General features: G+C 42.2%; 2 protein-coding genes across 6 annotated transcripts in view; both read right to left on the bottom strand.

The window, feature by feature from the left end:
* On the bottom strand, positions 1-5601 carry USE1 (unconventional SNARE in the ER 1). Its single transcript, XM_075076821.1, has 8 exons — positions 5204-5601; positions 4918-4967; positions 4443-4521; positions 3762-3914; positions 3518-3536; positions 2756-2786; positions 2349-2511; positions 1-2117 (listed from the first exon to the last, which is right to left on the bottom strand). The coding sequence occupies exons 1-8, from the start codon at positions 5303-5305 to the stop codon at positions 1935-1937; spliced, it is 780 nt and encodes a 259-aa protein (XP_074932922.1). The 5' UTR covers positions 5306-5601; the 3' UTR covers positions 1-1934.
* A 248-nt stretch (positions 5602-5849) lies between these two features.
* MYO9B (myosin IXB) overlaps positions 5850-24266 on the bottom strand; it is a 45108-nt gene continuing 26691 nt past the window's right edge. For 2 of the 5 annotated variants that reach the window (XM_075076816.1, XM_075076818.1), the window contains 26 exons: positions 22006-22045; positions 21375-21497; positions 20832-20912; positions 20514-20624; positions 19860-19982; positions 18768-18917; positions 18490-18656; positions 17158-18117; positions 16593-16659; positions 16108-16238; positions 15253-15410; positions 14941-15128; positions 14377-14475; positions 13687-13863; positions 13169-13210; positions 12500-12611; positions 12265-12335; positions 11610-11802; positions 11151-11279; positions 10423-10528; positions 9567-9698; positions 8517-8640; positions 7989-8036; positions 7349-7488; positions 6957-7084; positions 5850-6808 (listed from right to left, as the gene is read on the bottom strand). In XM_075076816.1, the coding sequence (XP_074932917.1) occupies positions 6369-6808; positions 6957-7084; positions 7349-7488; positions 7989-8036; positions 8517-8640; positions 9567-9698; positions 10423-10528; positions 11151-11279; positions 11610-11802; positions 12265-12335; positions 12500-12611; positions 13169-13210; positions 13687-13863; positions 14377-14475; positions 14941-15128; positions 15253-15410; positions 16108-16238; positions 16593-16659; positions 17158-18117; positions 18490-18656; positions 18768-18917; positions 19860-19982; positions 20514-20624; positions 20832-20912; positions 21375-21497; positions 22006-22045 (4240 nt within the window). In that variant the 3' untranslated portion in view covers positions 5850-6368. Of the gene's footprint in view, positions 6809-6944; positions 7085-7348; positions 7489-7988; positions 8037-8516; positions 8641-9566; positions 9699-10422; positions 10529-11150; positions 11280-11609; positions 11803-12264; positions 12336-12499; positions 12612-13168; positions 13211-13686; positions 13864-14376; positions 14476-14940; positions 15129-15252; positions 15411-16107; positions 16239-16592; positions 16660-17157; positions 18118-18489; positions 18657-18767; positions 18918-19859; positions 19983-20513; positions 20625-20831; positions 20913-21374; positions 21498-22005; positions 22046-23137; positions 23249-24266 lie in introns of all 5 variants that reach the window. The other 3 variants (XM_075076815.1, XM_075076819.1, XM_075076817.1) reach the window with 3 other exon arrangements.

The following is a 24266-nucleotide window of genomic DNA, read 5'->3' as shown; positions in this document are numbered from 1 at the left end:
TTTTACAAGCTGGAAAAAAATTTATTTCAAGTAATAAAGGGAAAAATGTTATAGACAGTGAAGCCTTAATGTTGTATCATTCCAATATCTCACACACAAAAAGCATTCCAGCACTACATTCAAACCTCTGCCTTAAGAGACGAGCTCAGCACTGAAACGCCTGCAGGGAAAGTCCTAAACAATTAGAATTAAAAAATAATTTGGTGGCACAGCATTCACTAATGAAGCACAGTGAAATGTCAAACATTACAGTTGAAAAACTTCTGGGAAAAGTAGAAATGTCCATAAATGAATTGCTACAATTATGAATTTCTATAAAGTTCAAGGTAAGTAATAAGTTTGCTCAAACAGAATGAGCATATCACATAGATGAGCAGCTAGGAGAAAAAGCTGTAATTCATAATACAATCACTCATTTGATAATCCATAAGTGAATGACATACTAACTTGCAAACATCCTGTTAAATGAACAAAAATACTTTATGTAAAAAAATGTTAATTGTCTTCAATAACACAGCTGTTTTTGTAAAGAACAAAGAACAATTCTGAAACAGAGCCTGCTGCCCTGGGACGCGTTCAAAGCAGCAGTCGGATTTTCATAAGAACCCAACTGTTGTCACAAACAGCTCTTCCCCCCTCATCTTCCTCGCACCCAGGGCTGCTGTGGAGATCAAAGAGGCCTAAAACACCCCATCTAGTGGTCCCAAACAGAAACAGATGTGGCAAAAGAACACTTGGGGGTCATCTGCTGCTCCTCGCTTCCTCAGCAGGAAACTGCACACCCCTGAACACCAACGCTTTCCAGAGTAAGACTCCAGAAACGACAGGACAGATGCAGAATGGTTTGCTTTTGGCTTATCACAAGCACTTAAAAATGGCTCTTACGTTGTCACAACAAACCTTGCTTTACTGCAGGCTCCAAATTCTTCTAGCAGTAGCAATGTTTTAAAAATACTCATTTGAGTTTATTTCATCTCTGCTTTATTGTAGTGGCCTCTTAAGAATACAAGTTTGACAGGAACAGTCTCGAACAGAATAACTTGTCTCAAAAGGTAAAGGCTGATTAGTTTTTATTATTCTTTCTGTCTTGAAGGCACCAGCGTCCTTTGCCCTCACCTTACAGTGAAAAAATGTTTGTACAGGTGAGGTCCATAGCGTAGGGAGAACCCTGTGTGTACAATTCTATGGTACCAGGGTCACAGTGTTTCCTTGATGCAAAAGCATCAACAGACGGACAATAAGTGACAACATTTGCACATACACAAAGGAAAGCAAACACTGCAACAGCAAGCAACTTCAGCCCTCCTATAGCAAGTCTAAACTGAAGGTGACTGAGAAGTTCCAAGTCCCAAATACCCATCTGGGAAAATGGTGAGCCTGAGAATAGTTTTACCTGTTGACACACTCTGAATCCAAGCCAGGCAAGCAACTCAGCGGCAGCATTCTCCTCCTACACCCTACAGCTCTGTATGTACATAACTTTGTATTTAAATATCCTGTTGGCAGCAAGGTCCTACTTCAGTACAGTAAAGCTGTAAAGACAGGAAACATTTTAAGACTTCAGCTGTTACTTAGATTTGTATCGACTAAATGCCTTTTAGGAGTCATAACATTTGTCACAGCCACATTAAAACCAGGACTTTATCCACTAAGGAACTCGTTAGCAGCTCAGCGTAAACTGTGGTCTCTATCCCAGATCTCCCCTCAGTAGGTAACCAGGTTGACTACGCAAAAAAAGTAACCAAGTATCCAAGTGTAGGAAGCCTCGCCCATGAAACCCTTCACTGAATCCAGTGATGGGACAAGAAAGACGCAAGGCCTTGGACAACCTCTTTCAGGATGTGATAGGTGGCAAAGCTATTGATGGCTGACAGTTATCACACCAGCTGAGCTTTCCAACTGCATTTCTGGCGGTTTTAAATAAAAACCCCCGATCATTTTAGTTTGGGGAAAATCCTGATGAAGAGAATCATGCTGATGAATATAAAACAAACTACAATTAACATTATCCACAACAGCCAGTTGACTGATTTCTTTGCGTGCTGTTCAAGGCGGTCAGATTCATCCTTGAGCTTCTCGAAGTTCTGGTCTGCCATCCTGAGAGAATGCGATAGTGTCTGGGGAGCAAAGAGAACAAACGGTTTCAAACTCTGGTTTGAAAATTCTGACCACTGTTTCTTCCAACAGAGAAAAGGTTCAGTTGTGCTACGGAAGCAGACAGGTGTTGCCTCCAAGTCTCCCTGCTCTAATCTCTCCTGGAATCAAGTTACAGGTCTAGCATTTAACATATTAGCGCTTTAACCTTCCGGGTTGCAAAATTGAGAGGTTAGCACTTTAATATGCGCTACCTGATTGTCTTGTTTTATCACGTTCTGCGCAGCCAGAGTGTTGTTTTTGAGACTGCGAGCCAAACTTAGCATTTCTTCAGCTAACTTCTCCTGCATATCCTGATGGTGCTGTAACATAGCATCCAGCTCGACTGCTGACTGCTTCTCATCAGACGTAAGGCCTCTGCAAGAGGGTAAGGAAAAAAATACATTGGTATTTGTATTTCCTTGTGGGTTGATCTCCCAAGGTCTCCCCAGACTCTGCAACTCTGACAAGACACCAGGAACAGCTAAATCAGCTGAAGTCAGCATACTTCAGCTTCTGCCAGCAGGCACTTCACCCAAATGGAAGCACATCTGTGATTTAATGGTCACCGGGAGAGCAGTTCCCAAAACACTGAGCATCAGAATGAGAAATTTTGACTTACTTTCGCTTCCTGATGTTTAACTCCTCAGAATCTGGAAAAAGAGTTAAATTTATGTTTTAGCATGTCAAATTCCCATGCAGTCATAGGCTGGAGAAACAAATTTTCTGTAAGGGATTTTCAGATGTTCAAATCCTCTTGGATTTGGTCCTCTACCCCAGGGCATATGGATTTCAAATGCCTACCTGCTTTCCACAGGGAAAAGACAACACATAATATCAAACGTATGGTGGAGAGAAAAAACAGATGAATCATATCCCCGAAGGCATGGTTTAAGCCCGTGTGTCTTGGTGTTCTCTTTCAGGACACGTTAGATTGGCCTAGCTCCAGCCACTGTAACAGTAGCTATGGAAACCACAAATTAATTCCTACCAGTTCCCTACATGAATAACATGGCTGTGTATTTAAGTGGAATTGAACAACGCCTACTCTAAGTGCCTAAAATCACATGATTTGCTCAGAGTAGAGAACAGGAGCAACAATAAAGGTAAATTGTCCTTGCTAATTCTATAGTTAGAATGTCTGTTTCTGTATGAATTCTAGAAAAATAGGTTCTTTCAAGTCCCTGACACCATACTGATAACAACACTAAGGCTTTAATCTGTTAGGTTTTGTTTGGTTTTTTTGAAGTCTGCTATCTTGAAAAGAAGTGAGCCACTAAATGAAAAGTACACTTTGGCCAATCTTTAATACCTGACCTTCCTCCTCCTCTCCCTGTAAGACTCACATTAACTAAAGTTAGAGAAAACAACAGATTAAACTTACCATTGATAGCCAAGGGATCCTGGGAGGCAGAAGGAGAAACAAGACAGATTACAAAGGGCCAGTCATAAAAGGCAGTCCACCAGGCCTAGCGTGGTGCCCGTGCCTGGTATTTAAACTACAACCCAGAAAATGGTGGCTCCCCGCCCAGCCTGGGACACATCCAAGGCACAGCCACCAAAGGCAGCTGAATGCAACAAGAGACAACATAAACTAGCAGTAAAGAAGCAGCAGCACCAAAACATACTGTACCAAGCAGCTCGCTCCTCATCTTGCCTGTGCAACGAGCCTTTGTCTGCAGGTGAACTGTTTTAGTAGCTGGAGTTCTCTCTTTGGTTGTTGTAGGGGTACGTCCAGGGGCCAAGAACTGATTTGCCAGAGCCTTTTCGGTTGATGAAGACTGTGAGTAGGAAGAAGCAATGAAAAGTCATGAATATCCCACTCTGCGGTGTGATACCACTGGGATGCGTGACCACGAAGGATGCAGGGAGCACTTCCACAGCTGCTCCCTGCAGAACAGTGAGGTCAGTTGGAACAGCAGCACTGACTGTACCTGCACTAACTGCGGTGCAGCTCACTGGCATTTCATAGCTCTCCAGATGCACATGGTACTATCCAAAAGAGGTATTAGTCCTAAAGGATGGTACCTGCCCCTTCTATCTCTCATCAAAGAAGTGAGAAGGATGTAGGCAAGATATGTTTTGCTTTTGAAAAGGAGGGAAGACGTTTCAGATGTCATACAACATCCAATTTTAACAGAATATGAAAATCTGATATATTTATTCACATTTTTACAAGGACTGCCTGATAAGCTTTTAACAAGTGTTATTTTGAGACATAAGATAAAAGCAAATATAGGAACCAGGCAATAAGATGAACATAAGCAGAGAATACTTAAGTCTTTTCAAGCTGGATTAGTAAATCTTACCAATTTTTCGGCTTCTAAAAGTCCCTTTAGGAAGTCCACTTTGCGAGAGTATTCATTCAGCAGTTCTGGGGCTGGCTTGCTATTAGAATTGAAAAATAATATGAAAACCAGAAGTTATCAGTATTTTCTATTGTTCAGGTGACTTTCTGAATAGAATAAAATAAAATAACAACACAAGATTCTTCGAAGAAGCATATTCCAACAGAAGTAGCCTCAGGGTAGGGACATGCTTGCAACCCCCTACAGACCACCCTTTCCAGGGCGCTGCCCAGGGAAGCATGTCCGAGAACAGGGTTGCACAGAGCTGTGCTGTAGCTGCTTTGCAGGCACAGTTTTCTTCCCCTCACCGACAGGTATTTCCGCTGGGAAGCGTCCGCACTACTGCGGTGTTTGTGGGCGATGTCTGACTCGGGTAAGGGACTAAGGAAGCCACAAAAGACACCCGCCCGCCCCAGGAGCGCAGCGCGCGCCTCACCCGGACTGCTTCTTCAGCTCTCGGAGCATGTCTTCAAGAGCGGCCACATACTGAGGAGAAAAAAAAAAAAGCTTTTAAGCGATAGGATTAAGGAGGAATATTCTGTCTGGCAGAGAGCGCTGCACGGCTGAGCGCGGGGTTGGAGTTTTAACACTCTACAGCGCTCACTGCCTCGGTTTATTCTGAGGAGCCGAACCGCGCTGCTGCGGGGCCGGGGTGGTGGGGGGCAGGAGGCTCCCGCGCCGCGCTCTTTTCCCGGCCGGTCCTGATCCCCGGGAGGCCTCACCTTCTCCAGCCGCCACTCCTCGGGGTCCCGCCGCTCCGCCGCCAGGGCCTCGCACCGGCTCAGGAGCCGCATCAGGTTCAGCTCCAGCCGCGTCGCCGCCATGGCTGACGGTCGGCACCGGAAGCTGCCTCAGAGCCGCTTCCGGGCGGCGGGCGCCATTCTTAGGGTGGAGCGCAGGGAGGGGCGGGCCTGGCGAGCCTTTCCCGTTCTATAGTTCTATTTAAAAAACACCACCCCAAAACTACAACTGAAAACCCACGCACTCATCCAGAAGTGGCTGCTGCTCTGTGGCATCGCCAGAGCCCCGGAGGCAGCAACCAAGAGGGCCCTGAGCTGTACTCTTCCTTCACTTCAACCTGGAGCAGGGCCAGAGCAGGGATTGCAAGACCAGTTGTGTGAAGGGCTGGTGCCCAGCCTGCTGCTTCAAAATGTTTTATTGCACCTCACCCTCGAGGGTTTTGTTACACAGATATGAGGCAGCTCCGCACAGCGCAAGTGTCCAGCACTGTGGCTCGGTGCGGGGTTGTACATTTCCTCCAAGGGCACCAAAATGAGCTGAGGTGACACCTCGGGCCTGCCCTTTGTGCATGGAGGAAGCACTAAGCTTTCCCAATGCTTTATGAAGTACTGACAAAGATTAAAAGGCTTCCTTCCAAAGAAATTATTCATTAGGTAAGAGAGACATTGACAAATGAACACATTTTTTAAAAGTGCAATGTATTTATAAACATCTTTATGCATTTTGGTCTCGGTTAAGGCTACTTAACTTTAACAAAACTGTAAACAGCACAGAAAGTTGTCATTAAAAATATAAAAATACTAAGACAGCACACATTGACCCAAACTCAGTGCTGCGCCCTTTAGAGTCTATTGTAAGGCAAATAGAAAAAGGCACGACAGAAGAAACCAGAGGACTTGTTTTATCCCTGTACACTCAAACCCACGTATTTTACTTAACGTACGTTTCATGTTCAACTTTCTTTGCAGGGTTTTAATTTAAAAAGTGTTTGTTTCAAACAACCTTGCTTAACCCTTACAGTCCTATACATTTCCAAGCTGCCTTCCCAGCAGCTACTTAAAAGAACATGAAGGAATTCACAGCCTTCGAAGGGTTAAAAGCCAAAGCTGCAGTCAATTTCAAAGTAGTCCAGACAGCTAAAGCATTTCACTTCTCTATACAGGGAACGTGAGAGTAAGGGTCTGAAAACCTCCGTTTTACTTTTGCTGTGGGTTCGTATTCATCCAAGAGTTCCTGAGCGTGGGCCGTTGCAGACCCTTGTGCAATGTACACAGAGTGAATTTTATCAGTTCGCCTTGCTGGCTGCTCCCTTCGTCTCACCATCATCTGAGACGCTTCGTTCGCTGAAATCGTGCCCTGGGATTCTGTCCGTTTGAAAATCCCAGGAGGAAGTTTTATATTTGCTGTTGGCATCACTGGAGTTCGACGGGGCACTTTAATCTTGGGCAGTGTTAAAGATGATCTCTGTCTTGAAGCCCGGGATGCAGAGGAAGAATTTGAAGAGGTTTGCAAAAGAGAAGGCACTTTGCAAATGTCTTTGGCAGGCATGCTGCAGCTCTGAGCACGGCAGTGTAATCCAGTAATTGCTTTAAAGAAACAAGATACTTAGATACTGAAAACATGCACGTAAGAATGTAACTTAATACAAGCAACTGCGACCAGATAACATCTGGTCACCTGGCTGTATGCAGTGAAAGATGTAGAATAAAAAACACACACTACCTTAATACTGACCTTCGGTATCCATCCGTCCTGTCCTATCCTCAAGTAGGCTCTCTGTGCTTGCTGAGGTCTCAGAGTCTACGTTTTCCTCATCAGAGCCTCGCTGATCAAGCTCAGGTAACCGGTAAGTTATATCTTCCCTACACCAAAACAGAGATTGTAGTGCTCTAGAAAGACAATGTCTCTGATACAAGCAACTTCAGGCAGCTCGTATTTAGAGGTAAACCTTCCTGCATGTAGGCATTAAATATTAATTCTCTTATTTTCTCTCAGTCCTTTGCATTTTCCTGTTCATAAAGGCCTACAGAACATAACTAAGTCATTCTGGACAAGTATACTGCTTTACTATCTCTATTACCTCCAACTGCAAAGGGCATGACCTATAGAGATAAAGGGTGACTTACTTTTCTTCTTTTATTGACTGTAAGCGATCAATGAGAATCTCCTTTTCCCGGTTATCAGCTTCAGAAACTTCTTCTTCTTCATGCACCGAGTCCAGTTCTGAGTTGCCACTGTCATTTCCTTTGACCTGTGAGCTTTTACTCTGCAAGACAAATTTATGTGTAACGCTCCTCAGTCTTGAGAAACTACAAAAGTCTTGACTGTCTACTTGTTGCAAGGTGAAAGACAAATGAGTAGGCCAAATGAAGGGCTGATGGAATTGGTGAAGAGCTGTTAGTTATCCATACAAGTGTTTCAAAAGGCAGTAGAAATTTTTCTGTTCCCCAGATTTCTGGGGGTTTGTTACTTTTTTGAAGCATAGTAGTTTGATCTGCCAGCCTCAGCTGAGTTTTAGTCATTACTTGTAAGTAATATTATTACATCCAATACAAGTTACATTCAGAATGTCTCTAAAATACCAGAGTCATGATAGAACAGCTCAGAAACACTGCATGCAACCTGGGGAGAAAGTTGCACCACTACATGCAGCCGTGATTGTTCAAAAAAGTATTTAAAACCAAATTACAATACATGTAGTATTTTAGTCATGCAATAGTACCATAAAAAAAAAACATGCACTCTTAACACAGGCAGTATACATACCAGCATCCCCTCATAAGGGGAAGAAAAGCCAAGTTTTACAGGCCAGAGCTATAGAGAGATGAAGACCAAATTCACTATATGCAGCTTCTGATCAGAGTTTGGTTTGTTTTATTCAGTACAACAAAAAAAAAAAAAGAAAAGAAAAAGCATATTTGCCCTAATAGACCACAGGATATTTTTGCCCACCATCCACCTCTGGAGCAAAGGAACTCCTTTGCCATGTAAGAGACCCAGCTCTTAGTTCTACTGATTGAATGATATGGGAATAGATTTTGCCCACTGCAAGAGCAGATCCCCACCCCTGCGCCCTTCATTTATCAAACAGGCTCCAGTGCAGCTGTATATTTAGCTATTACCAACAGCTTTAGGTAAGTCCAAATCCCTTTTCTTATCTAGCACCTGATTTTTGACTTGCTGAATGGGATGGACAGGATGGACAGGATAAGTAAGTAGCACAGCCCTTCCCAAGAAGCTGGTGGGATGCTTTGTGCTGGATGGTGTGGTTCTGTGGTTTATTTCAACGCTTACCGTATTCTGCCGAAGCAATGAGAGTCGTCGGAAAGCAATGCTCTCAGCTGCTTCCAGCTGATTTATTTCATCCATTTTTTTCTTGTACTTCCTTATCTGTTCCTTTATGAGCATCTCTACACACCTAGACAAAAGGGCAAGAGTTTACTGACCAACCTCACACTATAAAAGCTCTGGGGACAACCATGAGATGCCTCTCCTGGCTTGGGGGTGTATGACATGCACGTGCATGGATGGCACACAATCAAAGTCGCCCAACACATGCCTGACAAGTGGTAGCAGTCACAGTAACAGGGTGAAGGGTCTAACACAGCAAGCAAAACAGGACAAACTGTTAAAGGCACACATTCTTCCTGTGATAACCTGAGCGCCTCATGCTGGCTGTACACAACAGTGGTAAGCAAACAGGTATTACCATGGCCACTAACTGCTTCTGCTTCTTCTACCCGTCTTCCCTGTGCTGGCACAGACTGGTAGATATAGAATGAGCCTGCAGTCGCCCTTTTCCACCTCTATGGCCCCCATGGGCGAGTAAGAAGTTACAAAAAGCTGTCATTTTTCAAACTCTGTTTTCATTGGAGGCAAATGCAAGGCCAGCCATGCAGTGGGATGGCAAGGGGCATTCAGAGAGCCAGAGCTGCTGGAGGGTGAGGAGAAAAAGGAGGCTCACGGACAGAACCTTCTTCCATAGAAAAAACTATCAGGGGTTTCCAAGTATGAGGAGAGAGTTTAATTCTATATCCTACTGTTTATTATGACTTGTATCTCAGCAAAATATGATTAGTGTCCAATCCCACCCCCCAGGCTATCTTGATGTAAAATAGAAGCCTGATATTTAAGTCATCCTATTTTATGCTTTACAAACTTGAGACAGGTGGAAGGAGTCAGAGAAGGGCATGTAAATTGGCAGCATTAGCAGAGCCAGAATTTAGCAACTCTTAACACTCAGTTTCTCAGCTTGATATGAATAAGGTTGTAACAAATGCAGGTAGTAGTACTGGCCTTCCATCGTATTTCAAAGTGCTACTTTGCAGCAGACTTAAAACTTACATGGTTGTTTTTGAAACATCCTTCATGCTGGTTAAAGGGTCTGAGGTATCAGGACAACGCAAGAGGCATGGAGCGAAAACAATGGCCAAGGCGTTGGGTGACATACGGTTGACATCTTCTATCAAAGCCACTCTGAAATGCAATTTTCAGGAACAAAAAAAGATTTTTTTAGTGAACCTTGCAAGAATACAAGCAATCTGATCAAACTTTGCCAGAGTTCCCAAACAACATGAGAGAAGGCCTCTATTTACAGCAGTTCAAAGAAGTGTTTTTAAATTATTTCACACCTAAGTAGAAAAAGTTTCATGCATTTAAAAAAAGGAACAGGAAGGCACCCAGGTTAAGCTAGTTTGGCAGCCTCTCAGAGTACGTCTGGTGATTCAGTGCCTCCTCTTTAAAAATGCCTTTTCCCTATGTTCAGAGGCCACTCAGAAAATTATCAAGTTCCTTGGGTAAGAGCAGGCCCTTTACCAGTACCATTTACGCCTGCCCCCAAGACTAGCATATGTGCCAGCATTTATAATCTTCATGCAGTCCCTACAAGTACGCTAACGTCCTCAGTTCACTATGGCCCCATCCACATAACTCCTGGCATCCAGACGACTCACCAAGTCTTTCAGACCTACCTTTTCTTCAAAGTTGTTCGTACCTGATTTGATACAAATACATCAGATGGTAGAAGTAAGCACGCATCTGTTTTTAAGCACAACTATCAACTTCAATTCTTTCATTTCTAAAGCAGCGGCACAATCCCTACACTGACACTCAAGAGGTTTAAGTTCTCAGAAAGCTTCCAAGAGGGACTCAAAGAAGTCACATGGAGTTTCTCTTCAATTGAAGTAACTAAACTCATTACTTGACCAGATGGAAGATGAGTCGCTCCAAGGTATTATGATTTGCTTGTGGAAGCTGTTCAAGGACACTGTAAATGGCACAGAGTTGCTCCTGTTTTTCTGGTAGTTCTGCACAAGGGGAGAAAGCACAAGATCATAATTGCGGTGCAATGCTAGTAGAAAGCCTCCAAGCACTTTCTGACACTGTCTCAAACTGTCTGCAACAGAAATTAAGTTCTTAGGAGTCACTATGTCACTTCATTTACCAACTGTTATAACTGGATATTAAAGTACCCCTCATGACACTGCAATTTTCCTACTTTTTCAGATGCTGCTGTTGTTAGCAACCATCAAGTGGCACATCAAGATCTCCAACAATATTTAGGGTGCCTTACTGCCACTTAAGTTAAATGAATCTAAAGATTTGAGGTATCTGGCTAGCTAGATCTGGTCCAGAACTTTGAGGAGAAGAAAAAAAAAAAAAAAAGACACCTGTACAAAGGGAAACCTATTCACATGCTCACTGTTTTTAGGAAGGGCAGTTGTATAGTGACATGCTACAAAAAAAGGAATCCTAAAGCAAGATCAAATAAGCTAGGAGAGAAATGCCCTAAGAAGTGTTTTATGTACAATGTCAGAAATTATTGCTGGAGAGAAGCTGTTTAGCCAACATGAGCATCTTAGAGGTTCTTTTCCCAAGGACATAGTAAGTTAAAGAAAAAACACTGCTGCAAACATTTCTGAAACCTACCTACAGCTCGGAGAAAATCATGGTACTGCGCAGATGTCATCAGTGGATCTGGTAATTCCCGTAGCCATTGCTTAAGGATCCCCGTAATCGTGTGAATAGGGTAATTCTCCAGTTTCACTGAGTTTGGATCTGAAAAGAAGTGTTTTATTTAGAGCAGTTCATTCCTTTGATGTACACAAAGGGACCCCAAAGAAAGAAGACTAGAAACACTCAAATCTAAATCTCCTGTTCACAGAATCCAAGTGGCAATTCAGAAGAAAAAGTCTGACAGTCACTTATATTTACTAGGCAGCTTTTCCCAGCCAACAAAAATCACACAGCCTGCGTGGCTGTTTTTAAGACACAAAGCTGTTTTTAAAAACACTAAAAAGAAGTGACAGATACTTTCAGATAGAAGAGAATTGCAGGGAAAACTGATACCACGCAAGGAAGTCTAAAGGGTGAACAACATTGCCTGACCTGCTTGCAGCAACTGTTTCAGCTCCTTCATACGATTTGCTGATCCTGATTTCCTGTAAATGCCTTCTGTGTAGAGGCCGTGCATCTCCACATACTCTAGCAACTTCTCCATGACAATGGGGACTGAATTCTCCTTGCTGGTCAGGGCACTCACACAGACTCCAAAATGACGTGGTTCTGCGTCCTGTTCATTCTGGAATTGATACAGGTCAAGCACCATGAATACCTGTTCCCAAGCTAGAAAATGTCATTGTTTCACACTACGATTAGCTTATCCTACAAGAAACAAAAGCGGAGTGTTTTATTCTGGCTTGCTATGAGCCTTGGATCACAAGGCAGATTTCCTGAGCTGCAGCAATAAAGAAACTTTATAGTACACATCAAAGGATTTCTTTAACACTCTGTCCAACGCAGCACACATACTCCAAAGGAAGAGTTCCCAAATTAGCTCCAGTATCACCTTTTAGAAGAACGTTCTGTTTCTACAGTTGCAGGGCCTGCCTCTGACTATATGCACACAGAGAAGGGAACTGTTTAAGCAATTTTTATTCAGCGCCTGGACACCCATTGCTCATTTGCTGAGGAAAAAAAGGCAGCATTTTGCCTGCATCACTCACAGTATCACAGCACCACATCCCAGATCTACAGCTCTTACCTTTTTTCCACAGGACGTACAGCTGCTCTGGATTTTGGACATGCATTTCTTGTGACAAGTCAACTTGCAAACTAGAGAAAGGAGCAATTGTTACAAGCATTCCAAATCACATTAATACACCAAGGATTTTGTCTTATTCACTAACTCTATAAAGTACTGTTCACTAAGCCCCATCTGTACAAGCAATCTGCACATATTGTAAACTAAGTTGCAAGGAAGAGGTGTTTTCACGTACCACTGCAGAGACAGGCCTTTTCCATGGGCCAGATGTAGGACGAGCAGTGTTCACACGATTGCCGTATGCTCACTTGATAGTTTGTGAATACGTGGCCATTGTGTTCTTCAATCTGGTGGGAGGCAGGAAGAAACTAATGGATCTTTTTTTTGCCTTTTTAAATTACTATTAGTTTTATTTAAACTATCTACCCTACCTTAGATTTTTCTATTTTCATTTTACAATTACAGCTGATGGCTTTGACCTCGAAACCAAATTTCACCCTGTCTTAAGACAGTTGGGTTTTCTGGGTCATTTCATAGTTGACTTGCTGCCGTGGTTGAAGTGCATCAGTGCATCAGTGCAATACGTTAGCTATAGTTTCTTACTAATATCTAGAAGTAGTTTTCCTTTAAACAGTTCCATTATTGAGGAAAGCCATTAGGTTCCAAAAGGTGCTACGGACAAGCAAGAAAATGCCAGAGTATCACCTATCCCTGCATAACCAAGATCTTTGATTTATGGAAAAAACAGTTATATTATGTCACACCTTCGTAAGAGAGATAAGTGATTTAGCATGCACATAAAACAGAACTTCAGTACAAAAATCAAGCTCTTCCAAGGGTGTTTTCCTCTGGTTCTGTGAGTGCAGCTGAGAACTTAAATTCTTGCAAAAAGAAAAGCACTTACTGCACGCTCTTGTTTTCGTTTCTTCTTCTGGGCTTTAGTTTGCTGCAGTGGAGTACAGAACTGGCATTAGTCTTTGAAATCCAGACATTCCATTCCTTTTTTTCCTATCCAGTTTCCCAGATTCTACTTCGCCTCCAGACATTTGAGACACTACCCTGCAGCTTCAGCTTGGTATGGGGGCTGTCTGAGCTCACACTGTCATCTTCCTAAAAATGAGTATTTCTCACTGCCTGATGACAAAGCAATTCCACCTCTCAAGCCGTCAGAGAACTCCTAAGTTCTCAACACAGAAAATACACAAATGTTTTAAGATTCCAAAAGTATTAAGATCAAGTTAAATAACAAACAGTTCCAAAAAGGTGTATTGGCCTTCAGAATTGTTATACGCATGATTCGTGTATGGAAAGTGTTTCCCAAATAATGAAGAATGCTATGTGGAAAACCTTCCTGAGGTAACACAATGTTCCGTATCCTGTGACAGTAATCATCCCATGAGCCAGTAAGAGTAAGCTGTATACCTTGGGCTGCTCAGACTCCTCCTTTTTTGTATATCCTCTGATGAATTCATCCAGAAGGGATTGGAAGAGATTCAAAACCAGCTTCACTTCTTTCTCTTCTGTTTTTTTGGCCAGATTTGTAACTAGAAGCTGGTAATTTTCCACCAGATCTTTGTAGCCAACATGGATTTGCCCATTCTAGAGAAGGAACAGATATTGTTCAGAAGACAGTCTTTGTGGATACAGTCGAGACAGTTTCATATTTTGTGTGTTTAAGTTCAGAGGTGAGAAAGCACGCTCATGATTAAAGTAATAGATAACAGCCCATGACGGAAACAAGTCAGCACGCTTCCCTACTCCACTGGAGAAGGGTACTTGGCTGAGACAAGGCAGTGTCAGAAGAATATTGGAAAAGCTGTTGGCACCTCCCTGGTGTTTAAACACAGCAACATGAGGAGGTTGAAGACAGCAAAATCCATCCATTTCTAAAAATAAGTTACAGCTGGGTGAATAAGGAAAGGGAAACAAAACGCTCTGCTTAAGATTACAGCGGAACTGTAAAAAGTGTTCTTTTTCAAGTCTTACATTCAGCTTTGAATTCTATGCTAAGAATTGCTGAATTGTTTTGTTAAAAAGCTTAGGTCTAGCATTTAAACTGCACACAATTCATCCATTACATCCCAACATTTCACTTTGAGACTTACTACTTACAGGAGCAGAGTACATGGTCTTGATGTTTCCTCTAAACTTCTCTGTGGCTTCAAAAAACAAACATTCCACACCAGACTTCTGGGAGGGTAAGTCATTGATCTAGAAGGCAAATACATCCGCATCAAATTTCATTAGAACAAGAACATCCAACCACTGCTACATTTCAGTCACTGGGCTTAGTAATCTACAACCATTACAATTATTTAAACCAACATTTCTTAACACACTGTGACAATACAAAAATAGGGGCCGGTAACTAGGCTCTAGAGAACTCTATTTCCTTAGAACTAATTTTTTTTTTTATTAATACAACTTCTGCTGCCCACTTGTTTGCAGACAAATGAAGAACTAGCACGAATGCCACCAGGATTTAATGTAATGAAACACGTTCAGAGACTTAAAGGAAGGAGTAGGAAGGGCCTTAATACAGACCTAATTCAGTCAAGCTATCAAATCAATGCCCCTTTACTTTAAATCATAACATAAACTTGCACCTAGGTCTTTAAAAGTCCACACAGAAAGCCAACGTAGACCTGAATTTTATCATAGTTGAGTGCTTTTTACCTTGTTTAGGAGGAACTCATCGAGATCTTTCAGTTCATTGGCATTTGCAATCTCACGGACCATGGAAGCTCGCCAATTCTGAGACACACTTGAGATCTTGCTGATTTTTATAGTACGGTTCTTCTTTGTTTTACTGCCCTCTTTCACAGGGCGTTCCCCTGCCTGGAGGCGACTTGGCTGTCCAGAAGCTGGGAAATAAATTAGTTTCTATATTAAAGCAGGATGACCAAAATCTGCTTTATTTGCTTCTATGCAAAACATTACAGAAAAGACAGATATTAGCAAGCTGGGGATCAAGTCACAGAAACCCACCGTCTGAAGCTTTCTGGGTTCCTCCTGTATCTGCAAAGAGGACACAGGATACAAGGGAGATGCCTTCTCCTTCATCAGTCACATCAGGACTCTCCTTTGGAGTTTTCTTGTCTGGCTTTTTCCCCAAAAGTCTACGCAAAGGACTTTTAAAAGCAGACCTGAACGTAAAAGCAGACACAGGTTTGTCACATCAGTAATGGAAGCTGGCCCTACTGAAAGAAAAGGCTCTTTTAACAGCACAGCTAATGCCCACAATAGCATTAACTTCTATTGTGCGTATTTCCCCTAAGGTCCTACCTGCAGAAAAACTGAGCAGCAGCAACATGGAAAGAGAGTCTGAAAGTACATCTGCACCCTGGTATTTACTAGGTTAGGGCACTACCTTCAGCATACACAGAGAACACCTCCCCTGTCTGAGGCATCATTTCTGGCTCAGGAAGTCCCCGAGTTGCGCAATGCCAAAATCTGGAGGAGCAGGCCAGGGAAACAGCATTACATGCTTGTTGGGTTCTTCAGCTTTTCTCTTGGTGTCCTTATTTCTCAGTCTGGATGACGGTACACTACATGGACCTTTGATCTGAGCCTGTATGGTGGTTCTTGAGTTAAAAAGAACCAGTTCAAAGACAAGTGTTATGCAAGAAGCAGAGAACATGCTCCTCAACAGGGTCAGATATTGTGCTTCCATCAGCTTGGAGATCAAGTCAACGAGCAACACAGCCACTCACGTAGCTGACGTCAATGTGTCTCTCCACAATCTCAGTCTCAAGATGCCCAATTCAAGCACCAGTGGAAAATCTCTTTTTTTTTTTTTTTTCATTTTCTTAAAGGCAGGCCACTCACACGTACAATACATACTTGGCATCTACTTGGTGACTTGCTGACTGCACAGAAACAGCTGCATCTGAGGTAGGTAAGAGGTCACCGGGCTTCTTTTGCACAGGATATTTCTTGTTGCCCTTTTCTTCTTCTATTGTATCTGGTGACTGCTACAGTAGAGAGAAGGAGTCAAAAAACTACATGTTTAGTGAAATAGATTCTTTAAATCGTTTTAAAAACTAGAATGGTGAAAAGTTTGCTTCATCAAAACAAAACACTTTACCCAATAGATATTAGCTTACTTATTAGTATATTTAATGCTTTGATCAAGGATTTTATTAAAAATTAAGTTTTCAAGTTGTTGTATAATATTTGCTAATACCAGTTTAAAAAAAATGTCATCGAACAAAAACTCAACCTGAAAAACACAGACATACAGAACACAGTATAGCCAATTATTCACAAGTCTTAATTATCCTTGTTTATAAATATTAATGTATAAATATGCATAATAGCACCAATACCTGATTCATGGCAATGGATTGGGCGAGTGTTGAAAGATCACTTAATGAAGATGAACTCCCCTTCTTTCTGCAATGTTACAAGATCAGTTTCAGATTACATATGTTATAGATGTCTACAGCCTTGCAATATTTGCCACCTTTTAAATGGCCTACATGTCAATGTTATATCTGAGGGAGAATCCTGATAAACTCTTACAACTCACTTTTAAATGCAAAATGTACTGGAGAAGTCAAAAAAAGGGTACGTCAGATTTCCTGCCCTATCAGAAGGATGATACTTGCAAACTGCAGGTCACTAAAATCTTGTTTTCAATGGACAAAAGACACATGAAAATAAGCTCTGTAGACTAACTAAAGACCTGACTCTCCAATTTTAAGTCAGCAAGGAAGGCTTTGTATCTTTCCTTAGCTTCTGAAAACATTCTACCCATACATATTCAACTGCAGGACTGGGAGCCAAGAAAAAGCAGCAGTTGTTCATAGCTCCATTTTCTCCCATAACACATCCAGATGTACAGGCTATCATTTTCCGAAAAAGTAAAAATAATTAGGAAGCTACCCTTACTCTAGCTGATCCTGAGGAGACTTATCCGCACGTGTTCTTCCATCCAGAGACTGACTCAGCATATCATTCTGACCAGCATCAGACTGTCTCTTGCCTTTCCACTTCTCTCTCTTGTACTTTAGTTTCTCTGGGTCATCCACATATCTCTGGATTTGGGAAGAAGTGGGACTATCCAGATCTTTGGTTGCCTTCTGAGCAAGATGTTTGCCTTTATCTGCCCAGCATTCAACTGGAGATTGTAAGCTCCCAGGAGCAGAAAGCGTATTATGAAGATTCAGTGCGAGATTTGTCGGCCTTTCAGGGCAGTTAAAGCTTTGGCTGCCTTTTATCTGGTTATTTTGGTTCCCTTGTGTTTTCATTCTATCAACTGCCTTATCATCTACTTTCTCCCCTTCTGATACAGGTGGTTGCTCAGGAATAGAACTGCTTTCTTTTATCTCACTTGATGGCGGTGTGTCTGGAAGAGCTTTTTCTTCACTTGGACTTTTCTCTCCCTCACTGCTTCCTTGAAGGACAGTATCTTGTGCTGTGGATTTCTTTGGCACTGGAACAGTTTCCAGGGCCTCCTCAGATGATGTTTGTTCCTCATTGAACAGTAAAGATGGTCCTTCGAAGGAAAACAGGACATGCTTATTCTGTAAGTCGTTATGTTCCAGCCCCCTCTGCCGGCGAGATTCACGTTTCTCCCGGCTGTTTGTTACTTTCTCAGTGCCCTCTGTCACGTTCTTCTGGGGTAATGTGGCTTTTTCAGATGAGCTCAGGTCTTCAGCTTGCTCATCTGGAGTTTGACCTCTGTCCCCGACGGCTTGATCAAGCTCTGACTTCTGTTTCACAGGCAACTGATCTGTTGCTGGTTCGCTCTGCTCATCCTTGCTCACATCATTCTCTCTGTCTTGGTCTTCCTGCATTTCTCTCTGCTTTTCTTCAGCTTTCTGCTTTTCTATAGCCATTTTTTGAAATCTGTTAAGAATTTGTAAGGTGAAAACACAAATACTTAATGCACAGGGGTCAAGGAAAGTACCCAGCTGTTTAAATGCAGCCTAAATAGCAGTACAGACACCAAATACAAATACACTTACAGTCCCAGTATGACTGCATGGAGGTCCGCTTGTTAGGACTGGCATGCATCATCAGTGCAGCTCACCTGAGTAACGCTCAAGTACTAAGCACTTACCCACTTCCCACACACCACTAGCCCTTTGACAGCATCACATCGTAATAACTGTCTTTAAGGTGTTTACTAAGTCAACATATCACACAAACTGAGCCTGGTGGGTGAAGCCAAGTAGTTAAAATACATGTTTTCATATCCTGTTGCTCCTCTTCCTTTACCTTTTACGCTGTAGATACCCTCTGACCATGGCCTGCAGGAGACAAATTCTCCTCTTCTGCTGAAGGTAGCATTTTTGCTCCCTGTATCTTCTCCATGCTGACTGAATATAAACAGCAGCATTATTCCTCTGCAGTGCCATCCTAACGCAACGGGAACGCCAGCAAGCCTAAGAAGGGAGATTTCTAAAGTAAGGGAGGGGTACCTGAAGGTGGACGGTGTCATTTGAAGGGGTTGGTTTGTTTGTCAGGAAAAAAAGATTGTCAGTTCTCAAAGATACCTGTAAAACAATGGCTGCCTGCCTTGTTCTGAGAAAGCGTCTCCTTTCCAAAACCATCCTGAGCCAGCTCTGAAGGAGAATTATTTTCCTGATCACCTCTTTGTGTAGTGTATCCTTTAGTATTTGCTGGCCAACCTCTTTCATAAAGACCTGCTCAATTAAAGAAAAGTTCATCAATGAACAGTTCGTCACCTTTCAGCCCCCACTGGAGGCATCTCCACAAGCTAAAAAATGAGAATGGTAATACTTATTACTGAACCAAACCTTATCAGCTGACAGCAACTAGCACATCCCAAAAGTAAAAGCCCTCCTCTTACACCAAATCTCCATGTTTAGATTCTAGACTGTGCAACTGTACTTACAGCCTTCACATCCTAGAACCCTTCCAAAAGGAAAGCATTGACCTGTTCGACAAATGCCAACAGCAACAATTTTCCAAAAGTACTACCTGTGCAACACAGAGTTGTATTGCAGGATGAGAGCTGTCTTATGAAGCTAACCTGGGTGTTCTGCGTGAGACATGATAGAGATCGTATTAAACTGTGACTGTCTCCTTTCCTCAGGGGAATTTCTCCTGCTAGCCTTCACACTGCCCTGTTTTTTTGTCGGGATTTTACTCTGTCCCGAATGGTTACCTCTACGCCCTTTACTTTTTGTAGCACTTCAGCATGCTAAGAACATGTCCCTGATGTGGCCCTAGAGATGACAGAAAACACTTGGTGTTCTTGGTGGACTTTGATATGAACTAATAGGGTGTGGCACCTTGGAGACTTCGGGCAAAATCTGAAAGACCTGGAGAACTCAAATGCCTCGAAGCAGATGGTGGGAGTATGTGTTCCAAGTGCCCCACGGCTGACCCTGGGTACTGGCAAGATTGTGTTGTACAACACAGAATTGTATTGTATCACAAGAAGACAGGTTGGCATCAAAAACCATGAGGCAACTACTGAAGTCTGTGTCAGCATTTGCAAGAGTTTAAAATAGCTGCATTTTTTATTTAAATTAGAAGAGAGCAACACCTGTAAGTGAACTGCACTACATTTTGCAGTGTACATCAGTATTTCTTATTGGCTTATGGAAAGTTTCACAGACCTTGGTCATTCCTATTTGATAGTAGTTCTCATCCAGTTTTAGTTTCTTCAAATGAACGCAAATGCCTTCCTTGGAGGCTTTTGCATTTTTGGGCAGTAACACCTGAAACTGGTCTATGAATTCCTGTGAAAGAGACAGCAGGAGATCAAAGTTAGAAGGCAATTCACAAGTTTAGAATTTTAACTAGATTTCTAAAATTAGGCTAAGGCATCTGAGCTACAGGGAATTGAAGGTACTTATTTCCTACACTCCAAATTTTCCTGCGCTGTAAAATCACCTGACTCTTCATTCAGCCTCCAATTAATAGTATCACCTATATGTGGAACTACAAAGCTACATGCCCAGAGTATTTATAGAAAACCAGTTCACACAGAGACAGTAATGTGCAAGCACTGGTTGCTCGTACAGCACTCCGAATGCTTTCCTTCATGCAACAAGTAGAACACCTTACTGGTAGGTGACTCGCACAATAGATTTCACTACAACATGTTACCATGCAGGCTCCGTCAAAACTACATAGACTTTTTATGGTTCTTCCTAAGCGGTCACGAGCTTCATATGAGGCAAAACACAAGAGACACTGAGGCAACAAGTCTTTTCCCAAAAAGAGCAGGTATTCCTGAAAGCATAATCCACTTCCAGTTCCTTATGTACCTGGAATGTATATTTCGTGCTGTAGCCAGAGCTTCTGATTCGCACGGTTTCTAGCATGCCAGTGTATCTTAACTGTTGAAGCACCAAGTTTTCATCAAAAAGCAACTCTTTCTGAAAAAGATCAGCAGCCAACAGCTAGTAAATGCCTGAAGTGTCTTATTTCAGTCCAGTAGAGAAAGCACATTCTGTTTTCACACCCTAGTTACCCCTTTCACCCTCATCAGAATGACAGCAAACAAGTTGAAAGAGATATTTTACAGGGCTAGAAGAGCTGGAACCTCAGCAGCCAGATCAGATCAGCTCTTAAGGCAGTCTTACCTTCTCAGCATTGGAGCGGATGCAACGGATGAAGAACGGCTCAGCTTTACCCAGTGCCTCCAGTAACTTATTAAGCGAAGTCTGAAATGAAATATTCAGAAACGTTTTTTTTCTTCAGGTATTGGCATTTTGAGTTGCATTTGACAGCAGTACAGCTTATGCCTTAGAAATAAGGTTCTTTGAGGTCTGACGGCTATACAAATTCCTATTTCACCCAATACGGAGGTTCTCCTGTAACGCACGGCAGATCCCTGCGTTTGTTTTTACCTTTTCTCAGGACAATGAAAAGTGGGCTTTGCATATGCTATTGCAGTAGCGCTAGATCTGCATACGAGGATAAGGCTGATTGTACAGAGAACTAGCACGTTTCATAGCACAAGGGTAGTCTCTAAATGTAGTCTAATAAACTCTACTTCAAACAAATTCCAAGAATCAAAACCCATTTTGTTTTTCAAGCAAGATCAGCCTAGATCAGACCAGGCAGGTCTGTTCCCATGAGGTCAGGGTGCGCCGGAGGCGTGTACCGCCACATCAGTCACCTACCTGGAACTGTGCGCTTATGCTAGGGGGTTTCTTCTTTTTGTGTAGGTGCAAGAGGGATTTTGTAGTTCGATCGTGCAGAGTCATGCTTACTATGAGCTTCAGAGATTTGGAATCCAGCAAGTTCTAGAAGAAAGTTTTCATTATCAACAAAGTACAAATCTCTTAACTGAAGGGGAAATATCCCCATCTGCAACCAAAATGAGTAAGAATGAAACCAACTACCTAGAGCTCCACATTCCACGTCATGTTATGCTTCATGGCTATTTCTATTTTGGACCAAAGCATCTTCTTAAGAGTGATGCTCTTTCATTGCCCCATCCCAAGAGTGTAAGGCAAATTACATCATCACTATGTTTGCCTTCAATGACTTGAATAGAAATGGCTTTTTGCCTTTATGGCATCTCTAGTCTAATTAAACAGAGGTAAATCTTACAGAGGTGAACATTTACCTATCCTTTAGATTGTCAAAAAGGAAGTTGTCAAAAAGGAAGTTTTAGAGGATAAATGATACAACTTCCCTACAATATGAAACAGTATTTTCTAAAGTGAGTTCGGTCAATATTCACAGTGAAAAAAAAACCCACAAACCAAAAAACCCCAAGAGAAATCTAAATTTACGGAATAACTTTACCTTGGGAATGATCTGCTTTTGTTTGATACCTCTACTTTTCCTGTTAAAATATTAAAGATCATTTAAGAAAAAATACACACCATTTTCGGTTATTTCAGTGAGCCGTAAGTCGGTGCAATTTATGAGGCAAGATGAAGGACAGAAGAAATTAGCACAACAGCATCAGGGTGTGTTCATGCATGTCTCACAAGTGATCAGTGCAAGAAATGCAAACTGCTTCGCAACAAGATTTTTAAAAATAAGTTCAGTAGGTATTAGAAGCTTTCAAAAGTGAAACATTGCCTCTAAAGTTAAAGCTATTAAAAACTGCACTGTTGCACAGACTATTTTTGTGCAGGTTATTCTATTTAGCTAACTGCACAGTCGAAGTCTCCTCACAGTACTAAGGCACTATCAAATCAAAACACTTGACTCTGAAGTTATTGCTGCTTGCACCAGAACCCCTGTGAAAGAACTTAACTGCTCACGGAAGGACAACGCACGCCTCAGCACTCCACTTACAAATTCTGATATGTCTGAGATCATCCCCTGAAGAACTTGCTGGGGTGCTACACAAACCTGTCTGCGTGGAGATGAGGCATAGCTCTCATCCACACATGCACAGTGACCTAGAAGCGGAACCTCTCAGAAACGAGGCTGTAGTTCACATCCTCCTAATTCTAGGCATGTTAACTCCGTGAGGTAAGGCATCTCCCAACTCCATGCTACCCAGTTTTCATTTATTTGTTATACAACGGACCACCCTAAATCACCAGGTTGATTTTCTTACACATGCATAGGCGCGCATACGTAAAGAGTCCTAACCCTGCACTGGCTTCCTGAATCTCAGGAAAGCATTAGCTATGACTTGAGAGGTTTCCTTGGCGAACGTTTTGCAACAAGATTGTACTACAGAACTGGGTCTTAAAGCAGGTTTACATGAGAAGTAGGTTTAACTTTCAGCTAACGCAATGAAGCTACAAAGCATTCGCTATAGCCTTTGTATTTTCTAGAATGTATTATTTTATTTCCAATTGCCTTGTTTAGTGTTTTGCAGATGACCAACTTGGGACAACTGGATTTTTAATGGACTAGAATAACTGCTTGGTTATTGTTGCACTTTCAAAGCAATACCTAGAGCACCAGAACTCACATGAAGTGGGAGCGGTGTTGAAGCCGACTGAGTGACCGAAGCAGCTTACAGGGATCATCGCCCTGCCATGGAAGTCCTTTTATACTTGCGATGATTTGTTCATGCATGTCTCTAAAATGATTCACAGCAAAACAAAGATAGCAAACAAATATACACAGCCATGACAGAGGGGAAAAAAGGAGTTAAAAACCCAAGAGATCCCATCACCAAGTGTGCTCCAAACAGCAGCAGGTCAATCCCAGACTACTTTTTCCTAAGCATGAATGATTCTGATGTCAAGTCAGCACTTTCTATTCTGTCAGTGCCCTAAAGTTTAATTACCAGGGTCTCATACTAAACTTAGTCTCTAGTTCCACATTTTCATCCAAGTTCTTGAGCCATCAATTTGGAAAACAGAGGGAAGTTTAGCAAAATGTGCTTTATGTGCAAGGAACCTTTTTGTTGAGCTAAGTAGCCTTTTCAGATATATAAAAAATTTACTGCTTGATTATGAAGAAGCCTATATCTAGGTTTGAGTACTGAAATGAGGCTGCTTAAGCAGACTTGTATCAGAAAAGTTAAAGTAACTATTACAGGAATACTTGATGAAATTTTGTTTTTTATTCTCATTTCAAAGCTTATTCACATGTTTAGCTTTTCAAAGTAAGCCTGGGATGGTTCCTAATTCGTGGCAGATTCCATTATTTTAAGCATGCACCGTGCTCGTGAAGTGTTGTGTCTTGGCACAGAACTTACCTTCTTTACTCTCCAGAGAGGCACAAACCAAAAATAACAGAAGCGTAAGAATCACTTCTGCCTGTTAGATGTTATCACCATTCTGAGCTGCTCACTAAGGCACCAATGGTATTACAGACAGTTGCTTGCTTCCCTTGGTACCTCGGAACGTTTTCTGAGTATCAAGATTTTGGTTTAAGATATCACAAGGAAACAGATATGTTACGCTATGACCAATCCATTCACCTGAATCATATCTTTAGTTCTCGGCTGCCACAAGTGACAGAGACTGTCCAGGCTGAAGTTATTACGAAGCAGCATGAAGTCACTACCTCATGCGCACTTCATGGCTTCACTTTTACACAGAGCATACTCAGAAGGTCGATCTGTCCAGGAATGTGCCTCCCTGGCCTTT

This window comes from Phalacrocorax aristotelis, chromosome W (genome assembly GCF_949628215.1).
Source record: "Phalacrocorax aristotelis chromosome W, bGulAri2.1, whole genome shotgun sequence".
Lineage (NCBI taxonomy): Eukaryota > Metazoa > Chordata > Aves > Suliformes > Phalacrocoracidae > Phalacrocorax > Phalacrocorax aristotelis.
Note: the sequence above shows the minus strand (reverse complement) of the source record. Positions and strands in the feature narration are given on the sequence as shown.